Source organism: Narcine bancroftii, chromosome 12, assembly GCF_036971445.1.
Source record: "Narcine bancroftii isolate sNarBan1 chromosome 12, sNarBan1.hap1, whole genome shotgun sequence".
Classification (NCBI taxonomy): Eukaryota; Metazoa; Chordata; class Chondrichthyes; order Torpediniformes; family Narcinidae; genus Narcine; species Narcine bancroftii.
The window spans coordinates 58,260,192-58,277,485 of NC_091480.1; the positions used below are offsets into that span (position 1 = coordinate 58,260,192).

At 50.0% G+C, this 17,294-nt stretch overlaps 1 protein-coding gene across 3 annotated transcripts in view; it reads right to left on the minus strand.

Annotated features, from left to right (window-relative positions):
* Nucleotides 1-7,599, minus strand: part of LOC138747161 (retinoic acid receptor gamma-A-like) — an 81,240-nt gene extending 73,641 nt beyond the window's left edge. The window contains exon 1 of one of the 3 annotated variants that reach the window (XM_069906134.1): nucleotides 7,282-7,599. Coding sequence is in view for 1 of the 3 variants with exons in the window: in XM_069906132.1 (XP_069762233.1) it covers nucleotides 7,282-7,453 (172 nt within the window). In the remaining 2 variants the exon portion in view is untranslated. The remainder of the gene's footprint in view (nucleotides 1-7,281) is intronic. The other 2 variants (XM_069906132.1, XM_069906133.1) reach the window with 2 other exon arrangements.
* Nucleotides 7,600-17,294: the final 9,695 nt, after the last annotated feature.

Below are 17,294 nucleotides of genomic sequence, written 5' to 3' on the forward strand. Positions count from 1 at the left end.
ATCAGCCAGCTCCCCACCATGACTACCAGCCCCCCCACATCTCCATCGGGCACACAAAACTCAAAACGGTCAACCAGTTTACCTATCTCGGCTGCACCATTTCATCAGATGCAAGGATCGACAATGAGATAGACAACAGACTCGCCAAGGCAAATAGCGCCTTTGGAAGACTACACAAAAGAGTCTGGAAAAACAACCAACTGAAAAACCTCACAAAGATAAGCGTATACAGAGCCGTTGTCATACCCACACTCCTGTTCGGCTCCGAATCATGGGTCCTCTACCGGCACCACCTACGGCTCCTAGAACGCTTCCACCAGCGTTGTCTCCGCTCCATCCTCAACATCCATTGGAGCGCTCACACCCCTAACGTCGAGGTACTCGAGATGGCAGAGGTCGACAGCATCGAGTCCACGCTGCTGAAGATCCAGCTGCGCTGGATGGGTCACGTCTCCAGAATGGAGGACCATCGCCTTCCCAAGATCGTATTATATGGCGAGCTCTCCACTGGCCACCGTGACAGAGGTGCACCAAAGAAAAGGTACAAGGACTGCCTAAAGAAATCTCTTGGTGCCTGCCACATTGACCACCGCCAGTGGGCTGATAACGCCTCAAACCGTGCATCTTGGCGCCTCACAGTTTGGCGGGCAGCAGCCTCCTTTGAAGAAGACCGCAGAGCCCACCTCACTGACAAAAGGCAAAGGAGGAAAAACCCAACACCCAACCCCAACCAACCAATTTTCCCTTGCAACCGCTGCAATCGTGTCTGCCTGTCCCGCATCGGACTGGTCAGCCACAAACGAGCCTGCAGCTGACGTGGACTTTTTTACCCCCTCCATAAATCTTCGTCCGCGAAGCCAAGCCAAAGAAAGAAGAAAGAAGACAGTACTGGTGGGGACGGACCTGTCACAATATAACACTGGGGTAAGTTCTGGTAGGGATGAGTCTATCATGGTGTAACAATGGGGTACAGAACTGGTGGGGATGGATCTGTCAATGTGCATCTCTGGGGTACACCACTGGAGGGGAAGGGTCTATCAACATGTAACACTGGTGTACAGTACTGGTGGGGATATGTCTGTCCCTGTGTAACATTGTGGTAGATTAATGGTGGGGACGGGTCAGTCACTGTGTAACACTGAGGTACAGCACTGGTGGAGAAGGGTCTGTCAACATGAAACTCTGGTGTACAGTACTGGTGGGGAAGGGCCTGTCACTGTGCAACACTGCGGTACAGTACTGATGGGGACGGGCCTGTCACAGTATAGCACTGGGGTACAGTACTGATGGGGATGTGTCTGTCCCTATTTAACAATTGGGTACAATACTGGTTGGGATGGGTCTGTCCCTGTTTAACAATGTGGTATAGTACTAGTGGGTCCTGGTTTGTCCCAGTGTAACACTGGAGTACTTTACTGGGAGGGATATGTCTGTCAATGTGTAAAACTTGGCAACAATTCTGGTGGGGACGGATCTGTCACTGTGTAACACTGGGGTTCACCACTGGAGGGGAAGGGTCCGTCAATGTGTAACACTGGTGTACAGTACTTGTGGGGATATGTCACTCCCTGTGTAACATTCGGTTACACTACTGGTGGGGAAGGGCCTGTCACTGTGCAACACTGGGGTACAGTACTCGTGGGGATGAGTCTGTCATTGTATAGCACTTGGGTACAATACTGGTGGGGGCTGGTCAGTCACTATGTAACACTGAGGTACACCACTGGTGGAGAAGGGTCTGTCAACATGTAACTCTGTTGTACAGTACTGGTGGAGAAGGGCCTGTCTCTGTGCAACACTGCGGTACAGTACTGGTGGGGAGAGGTCAGTCACTGTGAAACACTGGGTTACTTTACTGGTGGGCAAGTGTCTGTCACTGTGTAACACTGGGGTACAGTACTGGTGGGTACGGGTCTGTCACCTTGTAACTCTGGAGTACAGTATTGGCGGGACGGGTCTGTCACCTGGTAACGCTGGGGTACAATACTGGTGGGTTCGGGACTGTGACTATATAGCACTGGGGTACAGTACTGGTGGTGTCAGGTCAGTCACTGTGAAACATTGGGGATAGTACTGGTGGGGATTGGACTGTCACTGTGTAACACTGAGGTACACCACTGCTAGGGTTGGCCCTGTCAATGAATAACACTGATGTACAGTACAGGTAGGGATGGGCCTGTCACTGTATAACACTGTGGTACAGTACTGGTGGGGACAGACCTGTCACAGTATAACACTGGGGTACAGTTCTGGTGGGGATGAGTCTATCATGGTGTAACAATGGGGTACAGTACTGGTGGGGATGCATCTGTCACTGTTATCTCTGGGGTACACCACTGGAGGGGAAGGGTCTATCAACATGTAACACTGGTGTACAGTACTGGTGGGGATATGTCTGTCCCTGTGTAACATTGTGGTAGATTAATGGTGGGGCGGGTCAGTCACTGTGTAAAACTGAACTACACCACTGGTGGAGAAGGGTCTGTCAACATGTAACTCTGGTGTACAGTACTGGTGGGGAAGGGCCTGTCACTGTGCAACACTGCAGTACAGTACTGATGGGGACGGGCCTGTCACAGTATAGCACTGGGGTACAGTACTGATGGGGATGTGTCTGTCCCTATTTAACAATGGGGTACAATACTGGTTGGGATGGGTCTGTCCCTGTTTAACAATGTGGTATTGTACTAGTGGGTCCTGGTCTGTCCCAGTGTAACACTGGAGTACTTTACTGGGAGGGATGTGTCTGTCAATGTGTAAAACTTGGCAACAATTCTGGTGGGGACGGATCTGTCACTGTGTAACACTGGGGTTCACCACTGGAGGGGAAGGGTCCGTCAATGTGTAACACTGGTGTACAGTACTTGTGGGGATATGTCACTCCCTGTGTAACATTCGGTTACACTACTGGTGGGGAAGGGCCTGTCACTGTGCAACACTGGGGTACAGTACTCGTGGGGATGAGTCTGTCATTGTATAACACTTGGGTACAATACTGGTGGGGACTGGTCAGTCACTATGTAACACTGAGGTACACCACTGGTGGAGAAGGGTCTGTCAACATGTAACTCTGTTGTACAGTACTGGTGGAGAAGGGCCTGTCTCTGTGCAACACTGCGGTACAGTACTGGTGGGGAGAGGTCAGTCACTGTGAAACACTGGGTTACTTTACTGGTGGGCATGTGTCTGTCACTGTGTAACACTGGGGTACAATACTAGTGGGTTTGGGACTGTGACTATATAGCCCTGGGGTACAGTATTGGTGGGTACGGGTCTGTCACCTTGTAACTCTAGAGTATAATATTGGGGGGACGAGTCTGTCACCTTGTAACGCTGGGGTACAATACTAATGGGTTCGGGTCTGTGACTATATAGCACTGGGGTCCAGTACTGGTGAGTACTGGTCTGTCACCTTGTAACTCTGGAGTACAGTATTGGCGGGACGGGTCTGTCACCTTGTAACGCTGGGGTACAATACTGGTGGGTTCGGGACTGTGACTATATAGCACTGGGGTACAGTACTGGTGGTGTCAGGTCAGTCACTGTGAAACACTGGGGACAGTACCAGTGGGGATGAGTCCGTCACTGTGTAACACTGAGGTACACCACTGGTAGGGTTGGCCCTGTCAATGTATAACACTGATGTACAGTACTGGTGTGGTTGGGTCTGTCAACTTGTAACACAAGGATACAGTACTGGTGGGGACAGTTCTGTCACTGTTTAACACTTGGGTACAATACTGGTGGGGATGGGTCAATCATGGTGTAACACTGGGTTACAGTACTGGTGGGGAAGGGCCTGTCACTGTGCAACACTGGGGTACAGTACTCGTGGGGATGAGTCTGTCATTGTATAACACTTGGGTACAATACTGGTGGGGACTGGTCAGTCACTATGTAACACTGAGGTACACCACTGGTGGAGAAGGGTCTGTCAACATGTAACTCTGTTGTACAGTACTGGTGGAGAAGGGCCTGTCTCTGTGCAACACTGCGGTACAGTACTGGTGGGGAGAGGTCAGTCACTGTGAAACACTGGGTTACTTTACTGGTGGGCACGTGTCTGTCACTGTGTAACACTGGGGTACAATAATAGTGGGTTTGGGACTGTGACTATATAGCCCTGGGGTACAGTATTGGTGGGTACGGGTCTGTCACCTTGTAACTCTAGAGTATAATATTGGGGGGACGAGTCTGTCACCTTGTAACGCTGGGGTACAATACTGGTGGGTTCGGGACTGTGACTATATAGCACTGGGGTACAGTACTGGTGGTGTCAGGTCAGTCACTGTGAAACATTGGGGACAGTACTGGTGGGGATTGGACTGTCACTGTGTAACACTGAGGTACACCACTGCTAGGGTTGGCCCTGTCAATGAATAACACTGATGTACAGTACAGGTAGGGATGGGCCTGTCACTGTATAACACTGTGGTACAGTACTGGTGGGGACAGACCTGTCACAGTATAACACTGGGGTACAGTTCTGGTGGGGATGAGTCTATCATGGTGTAACAATGGGGTACAGTACTGGTGGGGATGCATCTGTCACTGTTATCTCTGGGGTACATCACTGGAGGGGAAGGGTCTATCAACATGTAACACTGGTGTACAGTACTGGTGGGGGATATGTCTGTCCCTGTGTAACATTGTGGTAGATTAATGGTGGGGACGGGTCAGTCACTGTGTAACACTGAGGTACACCACTGGTGGAGATGGGTCTGTCAACATGTAACTCTGGTGTACAGTACTGGTGGGGAAGGGCCTGTCACTGTGCAACACTGCGGTACAGTACTGATGGGGACGGGCCTGTCACAGTATAGCACTGGGGTACAGTACTGATGGGGATGTGTCTGTCCCTATTTAACAATGGGGTACAATACTGGTGGGGATGGGTCTGTCACCTTGTAACTCTGGAGTACAGTATTGGGGGAACCGGTCTGTCTCCTTGTAACGCTGGGGTACAATACTGGTGGGTTCGGGACTGTGACTATTTAGCACTGTGGTACAGTACTGGTGGAGACAGGTCAGTCACTGTGAAACACTGGGGACAGTACCAGTGGGGATGAGTCTGTCACTGTGTAACACTGAGGTACACCACTGGTAGGGTTGGCCCTGTCAATGTATAACACTGATGTACAGTACTGGTGTGGTTGGGTCTGTCACTGTGTAACATTGGGGTACAGTTCTGGTGGGGACAGTTCTGTCACTGTTTAACACTTGGGTACAGTACTTGTGGGAATGGGTCTGTCACTGTGTATCACTGGGTTACAGTACTGGTGGGTACGTGTCTGTCACTGTGTAACACAGGGGTACAGTACTGGGGGGAACAAGTCTGTCAATGTGTAACTCTGGGGTACTCTTCTGGTGGGGATGGGCCTGTCCCTGTCTAACATTGGGGAGCAGACTGTCCCAGTGTAACACTGGAGTACTTTACTAGGAGGGATGGGTCTGTCAATGTGTTACACTGGGTTACAATACTGGTGGGGATGGGTCAATCATGGTGTAACACTGGGGTACAGTATTGGTGGGTATGGGTCTGTCACCTTGTAACTCTGGAGTACAGTATTGGGGGAACCGGTCTGTCACCTTGTAACGTTGGGGTACAATACTGGTGGGTTCGGGACTGTGATTATATAGCACTGTGGAACAGTACTGGTGGAGACAGGTCAGTCACTGTGAAACACTGGGGACAGTACCAGTGGGGATGAGTCCGTCACTGTGTAACACTGAGGTACACCACTGGTAGGGTTGGCCCTGTCGATGTATAACACTGATGTACAGTACTGGTGTGGTTGGGTCTGTCAACTTGTAACACAAGGATACAGTACTGGTGGGGACAGTTCTGTCACTGTTTAACACTTGGGTACAATACTGGTGGGGATGGGTCAATCATGGTGTAACACTGGAGTACAGTACAGGTGGGGATGGGTCTGTCCCTGTTTAACAATGGGGTACCATACTGGTGGGGAGCAGACTGTCCAAGTGTAACACATTGACAGACCCATCCCTCCTAGTAAAGTACTCCAGTGTTGCACTGGGTTACAATACTGGTGGGTTTGGGACTGTGACTATATATCACTGGGGTACAGTACTGGTGGAGACAGATCCATCACTGTGAACCACTGAGAACAGTACTGGTGGGGATGGGTCTGTCATTGTGTAACACTGGGGTACAGTATTTGTTTGGATCGGCCTGTCACTGTATAATACTGTGATACAACACTGGTGGCGACAGGTCTGTCACTGTGAAACATTGGGGACAGTACTCGTGGGAATTGGCCTGTCATTGTGTATCACTGGGGTACAGTACTAGTGGGGATGGGTCTGTCAATGTGTAACACTGTTGTACAGTACTGGTGGGAATCGTTCTGTCTCTGTGAAAGATTGGGGTACAGCACTGGTTGGTGCTGGTCTGTCACTGTGTAACACTGGGGTACAGTACTGGTGAGGACGAGTCTGTCACTGTGTAACACTCTGGTACAGTACTGGTGGGTCGGGGCTCTCACTGTGTGACACCGTGGTCATGTATTGGTGGGTACATGTCTATCATTTGTACAACACTGCGGTACAGTACTGGTTTGGATGGGAATGTCAACTTGTAACATTGGGGTACAGTACTGGTGGGGATGGGCCTGTCACTGTATCGCACTGGGGTACAGTACTGGTGGAGACAGATCAGTCACTGTGAAACACTGGGAACAGTACTGGTGGGGATGGGCCTGTCACTGTGTAACACTGGGGTACAGTATTGGTAGGGATGGGCTTGTCAACTTGTATCACTAGGGTACAGTACTGGTGGGGACAGGTCTGTCACTGTTTAACACTTGGGTACAGTACTGTTGGGAATGGGTCTGTCTCTGTGTATCACCGGGGTACAGTACTGGTGCGGATGAGTCTGTCAATGTGTAACACTGGGGTACAGTACAGGTGTGGACATGTCTGTCACTGTATTACATTGGGGTACATTTCTGGTGGGGGCGGGTCTGCCACTGTGAAACACTGATGTACGGTACTGGTGGGGAGGGTGATGCCACTCTATAACTCCGGGGTACAGTACTGGTGGGGATGTGTCTGTCACTGTGTAACACTGGAGTTCAGTACTGGTGGGGACCCTTGTCCGCTTCCACCTCTCTGCCTCTCGCACGCCCCGCCCCTCCGTTCCCCTCCCCAATTTTTCTCCTTTCACACATTGCTCTGCGCATCCCTCCCTAAACCCTCCCCCACACCCTCCCTCCCACCACCCCCCCCCCCTGCAACGCCCCTCATCATGGTACTCACATAGTGACAATCCTTGCTGCGTCTCAGTTCCAGGGTAGCTGGAGTACCCAGTGGGAGGGTTGAGGAGGACGAGTGGGGGCGACCCCCGCAGTGTCCGGGCGAAAGGGAAGGAGTAGACCATGGCGGGGAAGCTCCTGAGCTGCCTTCCGCGGCCGCCGGCCTCTGTTTCCATCGCCAGGTGCTCGGGACGGGCTCTGCCGTCCTCTCCCCACCACCACCCACCCTCCTCACTGCAGGAGGGGCTGCATCGTCCAGGGGAGTGGTGGGGAGAGTGTCCACGGGCAGGGGGTTCTGAGGAATGGCCTCTCCAATGTCTAACCACCTGCAAGGGACACGGGAGCTCGTTATCATCTCCATTTAACGCAACCCCACCTACGGGAGCTCGTTATCATCTCCATTTAACGCAACCCCACCTACTTCAGCGAGTCGAGCAGCGAGTACCATGGCCCATGCAAAATGAATGCAGCCCTGTGGGGCAGGTCAGAAAGGTCAGCAACTGAAAAGGGTGGATAAATAAATGTTAGTACAAGTAATAAGTGACAAGGTTGAATGGAGAAACATTTAGTGGGGAGTCTGCAGAGGGATATGGAGGGGTTACTTGAGTGGGCAATGGGCTGGCAGATGGTCAATGGGAAGAGAATAACTGAAGGGGGAGTTCAAGAAGGGGAAGTGAGGGGAACCCGACCCAGTCCTCATCGGGGGCTCAGTAGTGGAGAAGGTCAAGAACTTCAAACTCCTTGGTGTCAACATCTCCGAGGATCTGTCCTGGAGCCTCCATGTTGATTCAATCACCAAGAAGGCTCGCCAGCAGATATACTTTGTGAGGAGTTTGAAGAGATTGGGTATGTCGCCGAAGACGCTCGTAAACTTCTACAGGTGGACCACGGAGAGCATTCTGGCGGGTTGCATCACTGCCTGGTAGGGAGGCACGAACTCTCAGGACAAGAATAAACTCCAGAGGGTAGTTAACTTGCACTGCGACATCACAGGCACCAGACTTCACTCCAACGTGGATATCGACATGAGGTGGTGTCTTAAAAAAGCAGCCTCTATCCTCAAGGACCCCCACCCCCCAGGCCATGCCCTCTTCACTCTGCTACCATCAGGGGAAAGGTACAGGAGTCTGAAGACGAGCACTCAGTGGCACAAGGATAGCTTCTTCCCCTCTGCCATCAGATTCCTGAATGAACCACAGATAATGCCTGACTTTGTCTTTCTCGTGCACTATTTTTATTTATTCTGTAAACGTTTGCCCTGTGACCCTGCCGCAAAACAACGAACTTGGTGACATGTTCCTGACAATAAATCCTGATTCTGGTGAACGGTTGCAGCACTCTGTGGAGCTGAGAGACGCGGATGCAGTCTCTTCCCCTCGTCCCATCGGGGAGAAAGTTCAGCCCACCAACGGGCTGAAAGACTGTTTCTTCCATCGGGCTCCTGAATGTGGTCCCACCCCACCCCCCAGTGCCCCCGCACTGTCCCTGGATGGGGCTTCATTGACCTCCCGTTATCACTGTTGCCCCACACTCTGGGACTTGTACCCTTGACGGGGCTGCGTGGACGTCAGAGTTAACTGGGCTGTTCAAGGCGACCATTGAAATGGAGCTGGGGGAGTGACGGAGGGTGTCAGTGGGGGGAGCACCTTATTCTGTCGTTGACAAGAGAGACTGAATAGGTCGAGCAACAGCCATGGGTAGAAACGGCCAATGTTTTGGGTCAGGAACCTTTAAGCGAAAAGCGGGAAGGGGTGGGAGGGGAACATGATGAAGGGGGAAAGAAACCGGGGAGGGGCAAGAGGTGAGTGGAACACGGAAGTCTGCAGACTGGAGTGAACCCACGGAGATGCCCAGCCGCAGGGTCCACAGAAGTCCAAGGATATGTCACCGATGCTTCGGGCCTGAGCCCTTCCTCAAGGAATAAGCAGAATGAAACATGGAATCTCAGAACACAGACAGTGGTGGCTGGGGGAGGGTTCCAGACCAAGAAGGGGTGAGGTGCAAAAGGAGACGGAGAGAAAAGGGAGAGAGACAGAGCTGGGGGGTGGGGTGGGGGTGTTTAAAGCCAGAGGAGTGATCATTAAATCCTGGTGGGAGGGTGCACAGTCGGAAGAACCGTAGAACTCGACAGCACCAAAAATAGGCCATTCACCCCTTCTAGTCCATGCTGTACCATCATTCCACTAGTCCCACTGACCTGTGTCCACTCCATAACCCTCCAGACCTCTCCCATCCATGTATCTATCCAATTTATCCTAAAACTCAAAAGTGAGGCCGCTTTCGCCACACCAGCTGGCAGCTTGTCCCGCTGCTCTGAGTGAAGAGGTTCTCCCTAAACCTGTCCCCTTTCACCCTAAAGCCACATCCTCTCATATTTATCGCTCCTGATCAAAGTGCTGTTCCTCCATTATGCGGGTGGCCTCAGCCTAGCCATACACGGACAGACACATCAGTGAAGGAATTGGGGCGGGGAATTGAAATGGACGTCCACTCTCCCGTCAGTATAGGAGTCGGGAAAGAAGGGATGGAAACTGTGGAAGGAGACGGTGCTGGAAAAAAAAATCAATGTTCGTGCTGTTGGGTTTGAGGCCACCCAGGAAGAACATGATGTGTTGTTCCTCAAGTTTTTACTTGGCCCCACCCTGACAATAGATGAGGCCAAGGGCAGACACGTCACTGAAGGAAGGTGGGGGAGTTCACACCAGAGCTGCATACAGTTCTCCAGATGTGGCCTCACCAGGACTTTGTACAGTTGTAACAGAACCTCCCTGCTCCTAAACTCAATCCATCTTGCAATGACGACCAACGTTCCATTTGCCTCCTTGATATCCTGCTGCACCTGCAAACCAACCTTTTGCGCTTCATTCACAAACCTTCCCAAGTCCTTCTGCACAGCAACAAACTGCAATCACTTGCCTTTTAAATAATATTCTGATCTTCCATTCTTCCTTCTGCAATGGATACTCTCACATTGACCAACATTGTGCTCCATCTGCCAGACCCTTGCCCACTCACTCAACCTCTCCCTGCAGACTCTCCGTCTCCTCTGCACAATTTGCTTTTCCACTCAATTTAGTGTCATCAGCAAACGTAGACACACGACACACAGTCCCCTCGTCCGCATCGTTTATGTACACCAAGAACAGTACCCATCCCTGCAACCACCCCACTCCCCGCTGATGCCCAACCAGATAAAACACCCCTCTACCCCAAATCTCTCCTGGCGAACCAATCCCCGACCCAGGCTAATACATCACCCCTCCCACCCCCAACTCTGCATCCTCAAGTCTTTTATGCGGCACCTTATCGAATGCCTTCTGGAAATCCCAATGAACAACATCCATCTGCTCCCCTCTATCTACTGCACTCGTTATATCCTCAAAGAACTCCAGTAAGTTTGTCAAACAGGACCTGCCTTGGCTGAATCCGTGCTGCGTTTGCCTGATTTACCCATTTCTACCCAGACGTCTCGCTATTTCTTCCTTCGTTATAGTTTTCACCGGTAGAGGACCCATGATTCGGAGCCGAACAGGAGTGTGGGTATGACAACGGCTCTGTATACGCTTATCTTTGTGAGGTTTTTCAGTTGGTTGTTTTTCCAGACTCTTTTGGTAGGCACCACCTACGGCTCCTAGAACGCTTCCACCAGCGTTGTCTCCGCTCCATCCTCAACATCCATTGGAGCGCTCACACCCCTAACGTCGAGGTACTCGAGATGGCAGAGGTCGACAGCATCGAGTCCACGCTGCTGAAGATCCAGCTGCGCTGGATGGGTCACGTCTCCAGAATGGAGGACCATCGCCTTCCCAAGATCGTATTATATGGCGAGCTCTCCACTGGCCACCGTGACAGAGGTGCACCAAAGAAAAGGTACAAGGACTGCCTAAAGAAATCTCTTGGTGCCTGCCACATTGACCACCGCCAGTGGGCTGATAACGCCTCAAACCGTGCATCTTGGCGCCTCACAGTTTGGCGGGCAGCAGCCTCCTTTGAAGAAGACCGCAGAGCCCACCTCACTGACAAAAGGCAAAGGAGGAAAAACCCAACACCCAACCCCAACCAACCAATTTTCCCTTGCAACCGCTGCAATCGTGTCTGCCTGTCCCGCATCGGACTGGTCAGCCACAAACGAGCCTGCAGCTGACGTGGACTTTTTACCCCCTCCATAAATCTTCGTCCGCGAAGCCAAGCCAAAGAAGATAGTTTTCACCATTTTCTAACTGGGCTGTTGTCCCCTACATCTTTTTGCAAACAGAGGTGTGACATTCGCTATCTACTAGTCAGCCGGGACTGCCCAGAGTCCAGAGAGTTTGGGTAAATTGCCACAAACACATCAACCATTCCTTTCAGTGAAGCTCATCTACCTTTACACCCACTGGTTTGCTCAGTGATTGTATCGAGGTCCTCACCACCCATCACATCCTTAACATCTCTCTGCCTCGGCTATTTCTGTATCAATTCCCCCTTCTCATCTTCCAAGGGACCTCCATTCACTGCTTGCTCTGCTTGTTAGGGAGGACATTACTGCCGTGAGGTGGCAGGATGGTATGGAGGGATCGACCAGCAAGGCTGTTTGGGTGGAATTGAGGGGTGGAGGAGGCAAGAGGGTGCTAATAGGGGTGTATTACAGACCACCAAATGGGCCAAGGGAATTAGAGGAACAAATTTGTAGGGAGATAACGTATATGTGTGAAAATCATAGGGTAGTGATCATGGGAGATTTTAACTTCCCACACATTGATTGGGATACCCATACGGTTAGAGGGCTGGATGGGCTGGAGTTCGTTAAATGTGTTCAGGATTGTTTTCTAAATCAGTTAGTAGAAGAACCGACTCGGGATGGTGTAATACTGGATCTCCTGTTAGGGAACGAGCTAGGTCAGGTAGCGGACATTAATGTTGGAGAACCAATTGGGTCTAGTGACCATAATTCTGTTAGTTTTGGGGTAGTTTTAAGGAAGAGCAAGGAGAGGCCTAAAGTTGAGGTTCTGGATTGGAAAAGAGTAAATTTCGTAGGAATAAGAAGGGATTTGGGGAGTATTGAGTGGGACAGGATATTTTCAGGTAAGGATGTTAATGAAAAATGGAGGATATTCAAAAAAGAAATTTTGAGGGTACAGAGTAGTTGTGTCCCAGTGAGGATCAAAGGAAAGGCTGGAAGTCATAGGGAGGCTTGGTTTTCGAGGAATATTGGAAATTTGGTTAGGAGAAAAAGGGAGGTGTACAAGAGGTATAAAGAGCAGGGAGCTGAGAAGTTGAAGTACAAGGAGTGTAGAAGGAATCTTAAGAAAGAAATTAGAAAGGCCAAAAAAAGGCATGAAGAGGCTTTGGCTGACAGAGTAGAAATAAATCCAAAGGGTTTCTATAAGTGCATTAAAAGTAAAAGATTAGTGAGAGATAAAATTGGACCCCTTGTAGATAGCGAGGGTAGGCTGAGTGAGAAGTCTGAGGAAATGGGGGAAATTTTGAATGATTTCTTTGGTCTGATTTCTTATTCACTAGGGAAAAAAACGTTGAACCAGTTGAAGTAAAGAAAAATAGTGGGGAGGTCATGAAGCATATAAGGATAACCGAGGAGGTAGTGATGGCTGTGTTAAAAAAATATAAAGGTGGATAAATCTCCCGGACTGGACAAAATATTCCCTAGGACACTCAGGGAGGCTAGTGGACAGTTAGTGGGGCCATTAACAGAGATATTTAGGATGTCACTGGTCATGGGGGTGGTACCAAATGATTGGAGGGTGGCACATGTGGTTCCTCTGTTTAAGAAAAGGTCCAAATGCAAACCTGGGAATTATAGGCCTGTAAGTCTGTCGTCTGTGGTGGGCAAATTGATGGAAAGTGTTCTGAAGGATGCTATTTACAAATTTTTGGAGGTACAAGGATTGATAGGGAGTAATCAGCATGGTTTTGTCAGGGGTAGATCATGCTTGACAAACCTGATTGAGTTCTTCGAGGGGGTTACAAAAAAGGTTGATGAAGGGAAAGCTGTGGATGTTGTCTATTTGGACTTTAGTAAAGCTTTTGACAAAGTTCCCCACAGGAGGTTAGGAAAAAAGGTGGAGGCATTAGGTATAAATAAGGAGGTCATGAAATGGATTCAGCAGTGGTTGGATGGAAGGTGTCAGAGAGTAGTGGTAGAAAATTGTTTGTCCAATTGGAGGCCGGTGACTAGTGGAGTTCCTCAGGGTTCGGTCCTGGGTCCACTATTATTTGTTATATATATTAACGATCTGGATGTAGGGGTAGAAAATTGGATAAGCAAGTTTGCGGATGATACAAAGATTGGTGGTGTTGTGGACAGTGAGGTAGATTACCGTAGATTAAAAGGTGATTTAGGAAGGCTGGAGGTGTGGGCTGAGAAATGGCTGATGGAATTTAATACAGATAAATGTGAGGTGCTGCATTTTGGAAAGGCAAATTTAAATAGGTCATATACATTGAATGGTTTTCGTGCAGTTGGATAATCATGTTGAGGAACTTTGGGGGACATCCGATGCGCTCTAGTATTTGCCAAAGCCCTTTCCTGCTCACGGTGTCGAAGGCTTTGGTGAGGTCAACAAAGGTGATGTAGAGTCCTTTGTTTTGTTCTCTGCACTTTTCTTGGAGCTGTCTGAGGGCAAAGACCATGTCAGTAGTTCCTCTGTTTGCGCGAAAGCCGCACTGTGATTCTGGGAGAATATTCTCGGCGACTCTAGGTATTATTCTATTTAGTAGAATCCTAGCGAAGATTTTGCCTGCAATGGAGAGCAGCTTGATTCCCCTGTAGTTTGAGCAGTCTGATTTCTCGCCTTTGTTTTTGTACAGGGTGATGATGGTGGCATCACGAAGATCCTGAGGCAGTTTTCCTTGGTCCCAACAAAGCTTGAAAAACTCATGCAGTTTGGCATGCAGAGTTTTGGCGCCAGCCTTCCAGACCTCTGGGGGGATTCCATCCATACCTGCTGCTTTGCCACTTTTCAGTTGTTCGATTGCCTTATATGTCTCATCCAGGGTGAGGACCTCATCCAGCTCTAGCCTTAGGGGCTGTTGAGGGAGCTGGAGCAGGGCGGAATCTTGGACTGAGCGGTTGGCACTGAAAAGAGATTGGAAGTGTCCTGACCATCGGTTGAGGATGGAGATCTTGTCGCTGAGGAGGACTTTGCCGTCTGAGCTGCGCAGCGGGCTTTGGACGGGGTGAGGGGCCGTACACAGCCTTTAGACCCTCGTAGAAACCCCTGAAGTCGCCAATGTCCGCGCTGAGTTGGGTTCGTTTGGCGAGGCTAGTCCACCACTCATTTTGGATCTCCCGGAGTTTGCGCTGAAGATGGCTGCATGCGCGACGGAAGGTCGGGTCAGATACAGCAATGAGCTCTCTGAACCCTTCTCCATTAACAATGGCGTGAAGCAAGGCTGTGTTCTCACACCAACCCTCTTTTCAATCTTCTTCAGCATGATGCTGAACCAAGCCATGAAAGACCCCAACAATGAAGACGCTGTTTACATCCGGTACCGCACGGATGGCAGTCTCTTCAATCTGAGGCGCCTGTCAGCTCACACCAAGACACAAGAGAAACTTGTCCGTGAACTACTCTTTGCAGACGATGCCGCTTTAGTTGCCCATTCAGAGCCAGCTCTTCAGCGCTTGACGTCCTGTTTTGCGGAAACTGCCAAAATGTTTGGCCTGGAAGTCAGCCTGAAGAAAACTGAGGTCCTCCATCAGCCAGCTCCCCACCATGACGACCAGCACCCCCACATCTCCATCGGGCACACAAAACTCAAAACGGTCAACCAGTTTACCTATCTCGGCTGCACCATTTCATCAGATGCAAGGATCGACAATGAGATAGACAACAGACTCGCCAAGGCAAATAGCGCCTTTGGAAGACTACACAAAAGAGTCTGGAAAAACAACCAACTGAAAAACCTCACAAAGATAAGCGTATACAGAGCCGTTGTCATACCCACACTCCTGTTCGGCTCCGAATCATGGGTCCTCCACCGGCATCAACTACGGCTCCTAGAACGCTTCCACCAGCGTTGTCTCCGCTCCATCCTCAACATCCATTGGAGCGCTTTCATCCCTAACGTCGAAGTACTCGAGATGGCAGAGGTCGACAGCATCGAGTCCACGCTGCTGAAGATCCAGCTGCGCTGGGTGGGTCACGTCTCCAGAATGGAGGACCATCGCCTTCCCAAGATCGTGTTATATGGCGAGCTCTCCACTGGCCACCGTGACAAAGGTGCACCAAAGAAGAGGTACAAGGACTGCCTAAAGAAATCTCTTGGTGCCTGCCACATTGACCACCGCCAGTGGGCTGATATCGCCTCAAACCGTGCATCTTGGCGCCTCACAGTTTGGCGGGCAGCAACCTCCTTTGAAGAAGACCGCAGAGCCCACCTCACTGACAAAAGGCAAAGGAGGAAAAACCCAACACCCAACCCCAACCAACCAATTTTCCCCTGCAGCCGCTGCAACCGTGTCTGCCTGTCCCGCATCGGACTTGTCAGCCACAAACGAGCCTGCAGCTGACGTGGACTTTTACCCCCTCCATAAATCTTCGTCCGCGAAACCAAGCCAAAGAAAGAAATACATTGAATGGTAGACAATTGAGGAGTGCAGAGCAACAAAGGGATTTAGGAGTTATGGTAAATAGTACCCTCAAGGCTGATACTCAGATAGATGGTGTGGTGAAGAAGGCATTTGGAATGTTGGCCTTCATAAATCAGAGTATTGAATTCAAGAGTAGGGAGGTTTTGATGAAATTGTACAAGGCATTGGTGAGGCCAAATTTGGAGTACTGTGTACAGTTTTGGTCACCAAATTATAGGAAAGATATAAACAAAATAGAGAGAGTGCAGAGAAGGTTCACGAGAATGTTGACAGGATTTCAGGGTCTGAGTTACAGGGAAAGGTTGTGCAGACTGGGGCTTTTTTCTCTGGAGCATAGAAGATTGAGAGGGGACTTGATAGAGGTGTTTAAGATTTTAAAAGGGACAGACAGAGTAAATGTGGATAGGCTTTTTCAATTACGAAAGGGGGAGATTCAAACTAGAGGACATGGTTTAAGATTGAAGGGGGGAAAATTATAAAGGAAACATGAGGGGAAATTTCTTTACGCAGAGGGTGGTGGGGGATGTGGAATGAGCTTCCGGCAGACGTGGTCGAGGCGGGATCATTGGTTACATTTAAGGAAAGACTGGATCGTTACATGGATAGGAGGGGGACTAGAGGGGTATGGACTGGGTGCTGGTCAGTGGGACTAGGAGGGTGGGGATTTTGCTATGGCATGGACTAGTAGGGGCCGAACTGGCCTGTTCTGTGCTGTAAGTGGTTATATGGTTATAAACGTGGACTGTTTTTTTCTATTTTGTGGTGTTTACTTTCATAATACATCTTTCCTTCAATGCTTGATGAGTGGTTCTTTGTTACTTTGCAAAGTTTTTTCCAAATCTTCCAGTTTCCCATTATTACATTTAAATGGAATTCTTTTCAAAATTTGGACATTCAGCATGGTAATTGGCCCCTTTTCCTTGCGTCTGGCCCATCTCCCTCGAAACCTTTCCCATCCGCAGACCTGTCCAAATGTCTGTTTAATGGTGTAATTGTCCCCCACTTCCACTACTTCCAGCTCGTTCCACACACCCACCCACTTTCTGTGTGAAGAAGGTGCCCCTCAGCTACTCTTTAAATCTCTCGCCTTAAACCTGTGCTCTCTAGTTTTAGACTCCCTAACCCTGGGGAAAAGGACTGTGACCACCCACCTTGTCCACCTCCCTCATGGTTTCATGAATCTCAATAAGGTCCCCCCCTCACCCTCCTCCACTCTAGGGAGAAAAGTCCCAGCCTTTCTTTGTCACTCCAGCCCTCCATTCCCAGGAACATCCTGGTGAATCTTTCCTGCCCCCTTTCCAGCTCAGTGACATCCTTCCTACAGCTGGGTGCCCAGAACTGTGCACAATACTCCAAGTGTGGTCTCCCCAACGTCCCTGCTCCTGGACTCAGTGCCCTGATCCATGGAAGCAAATGTGTCAAAA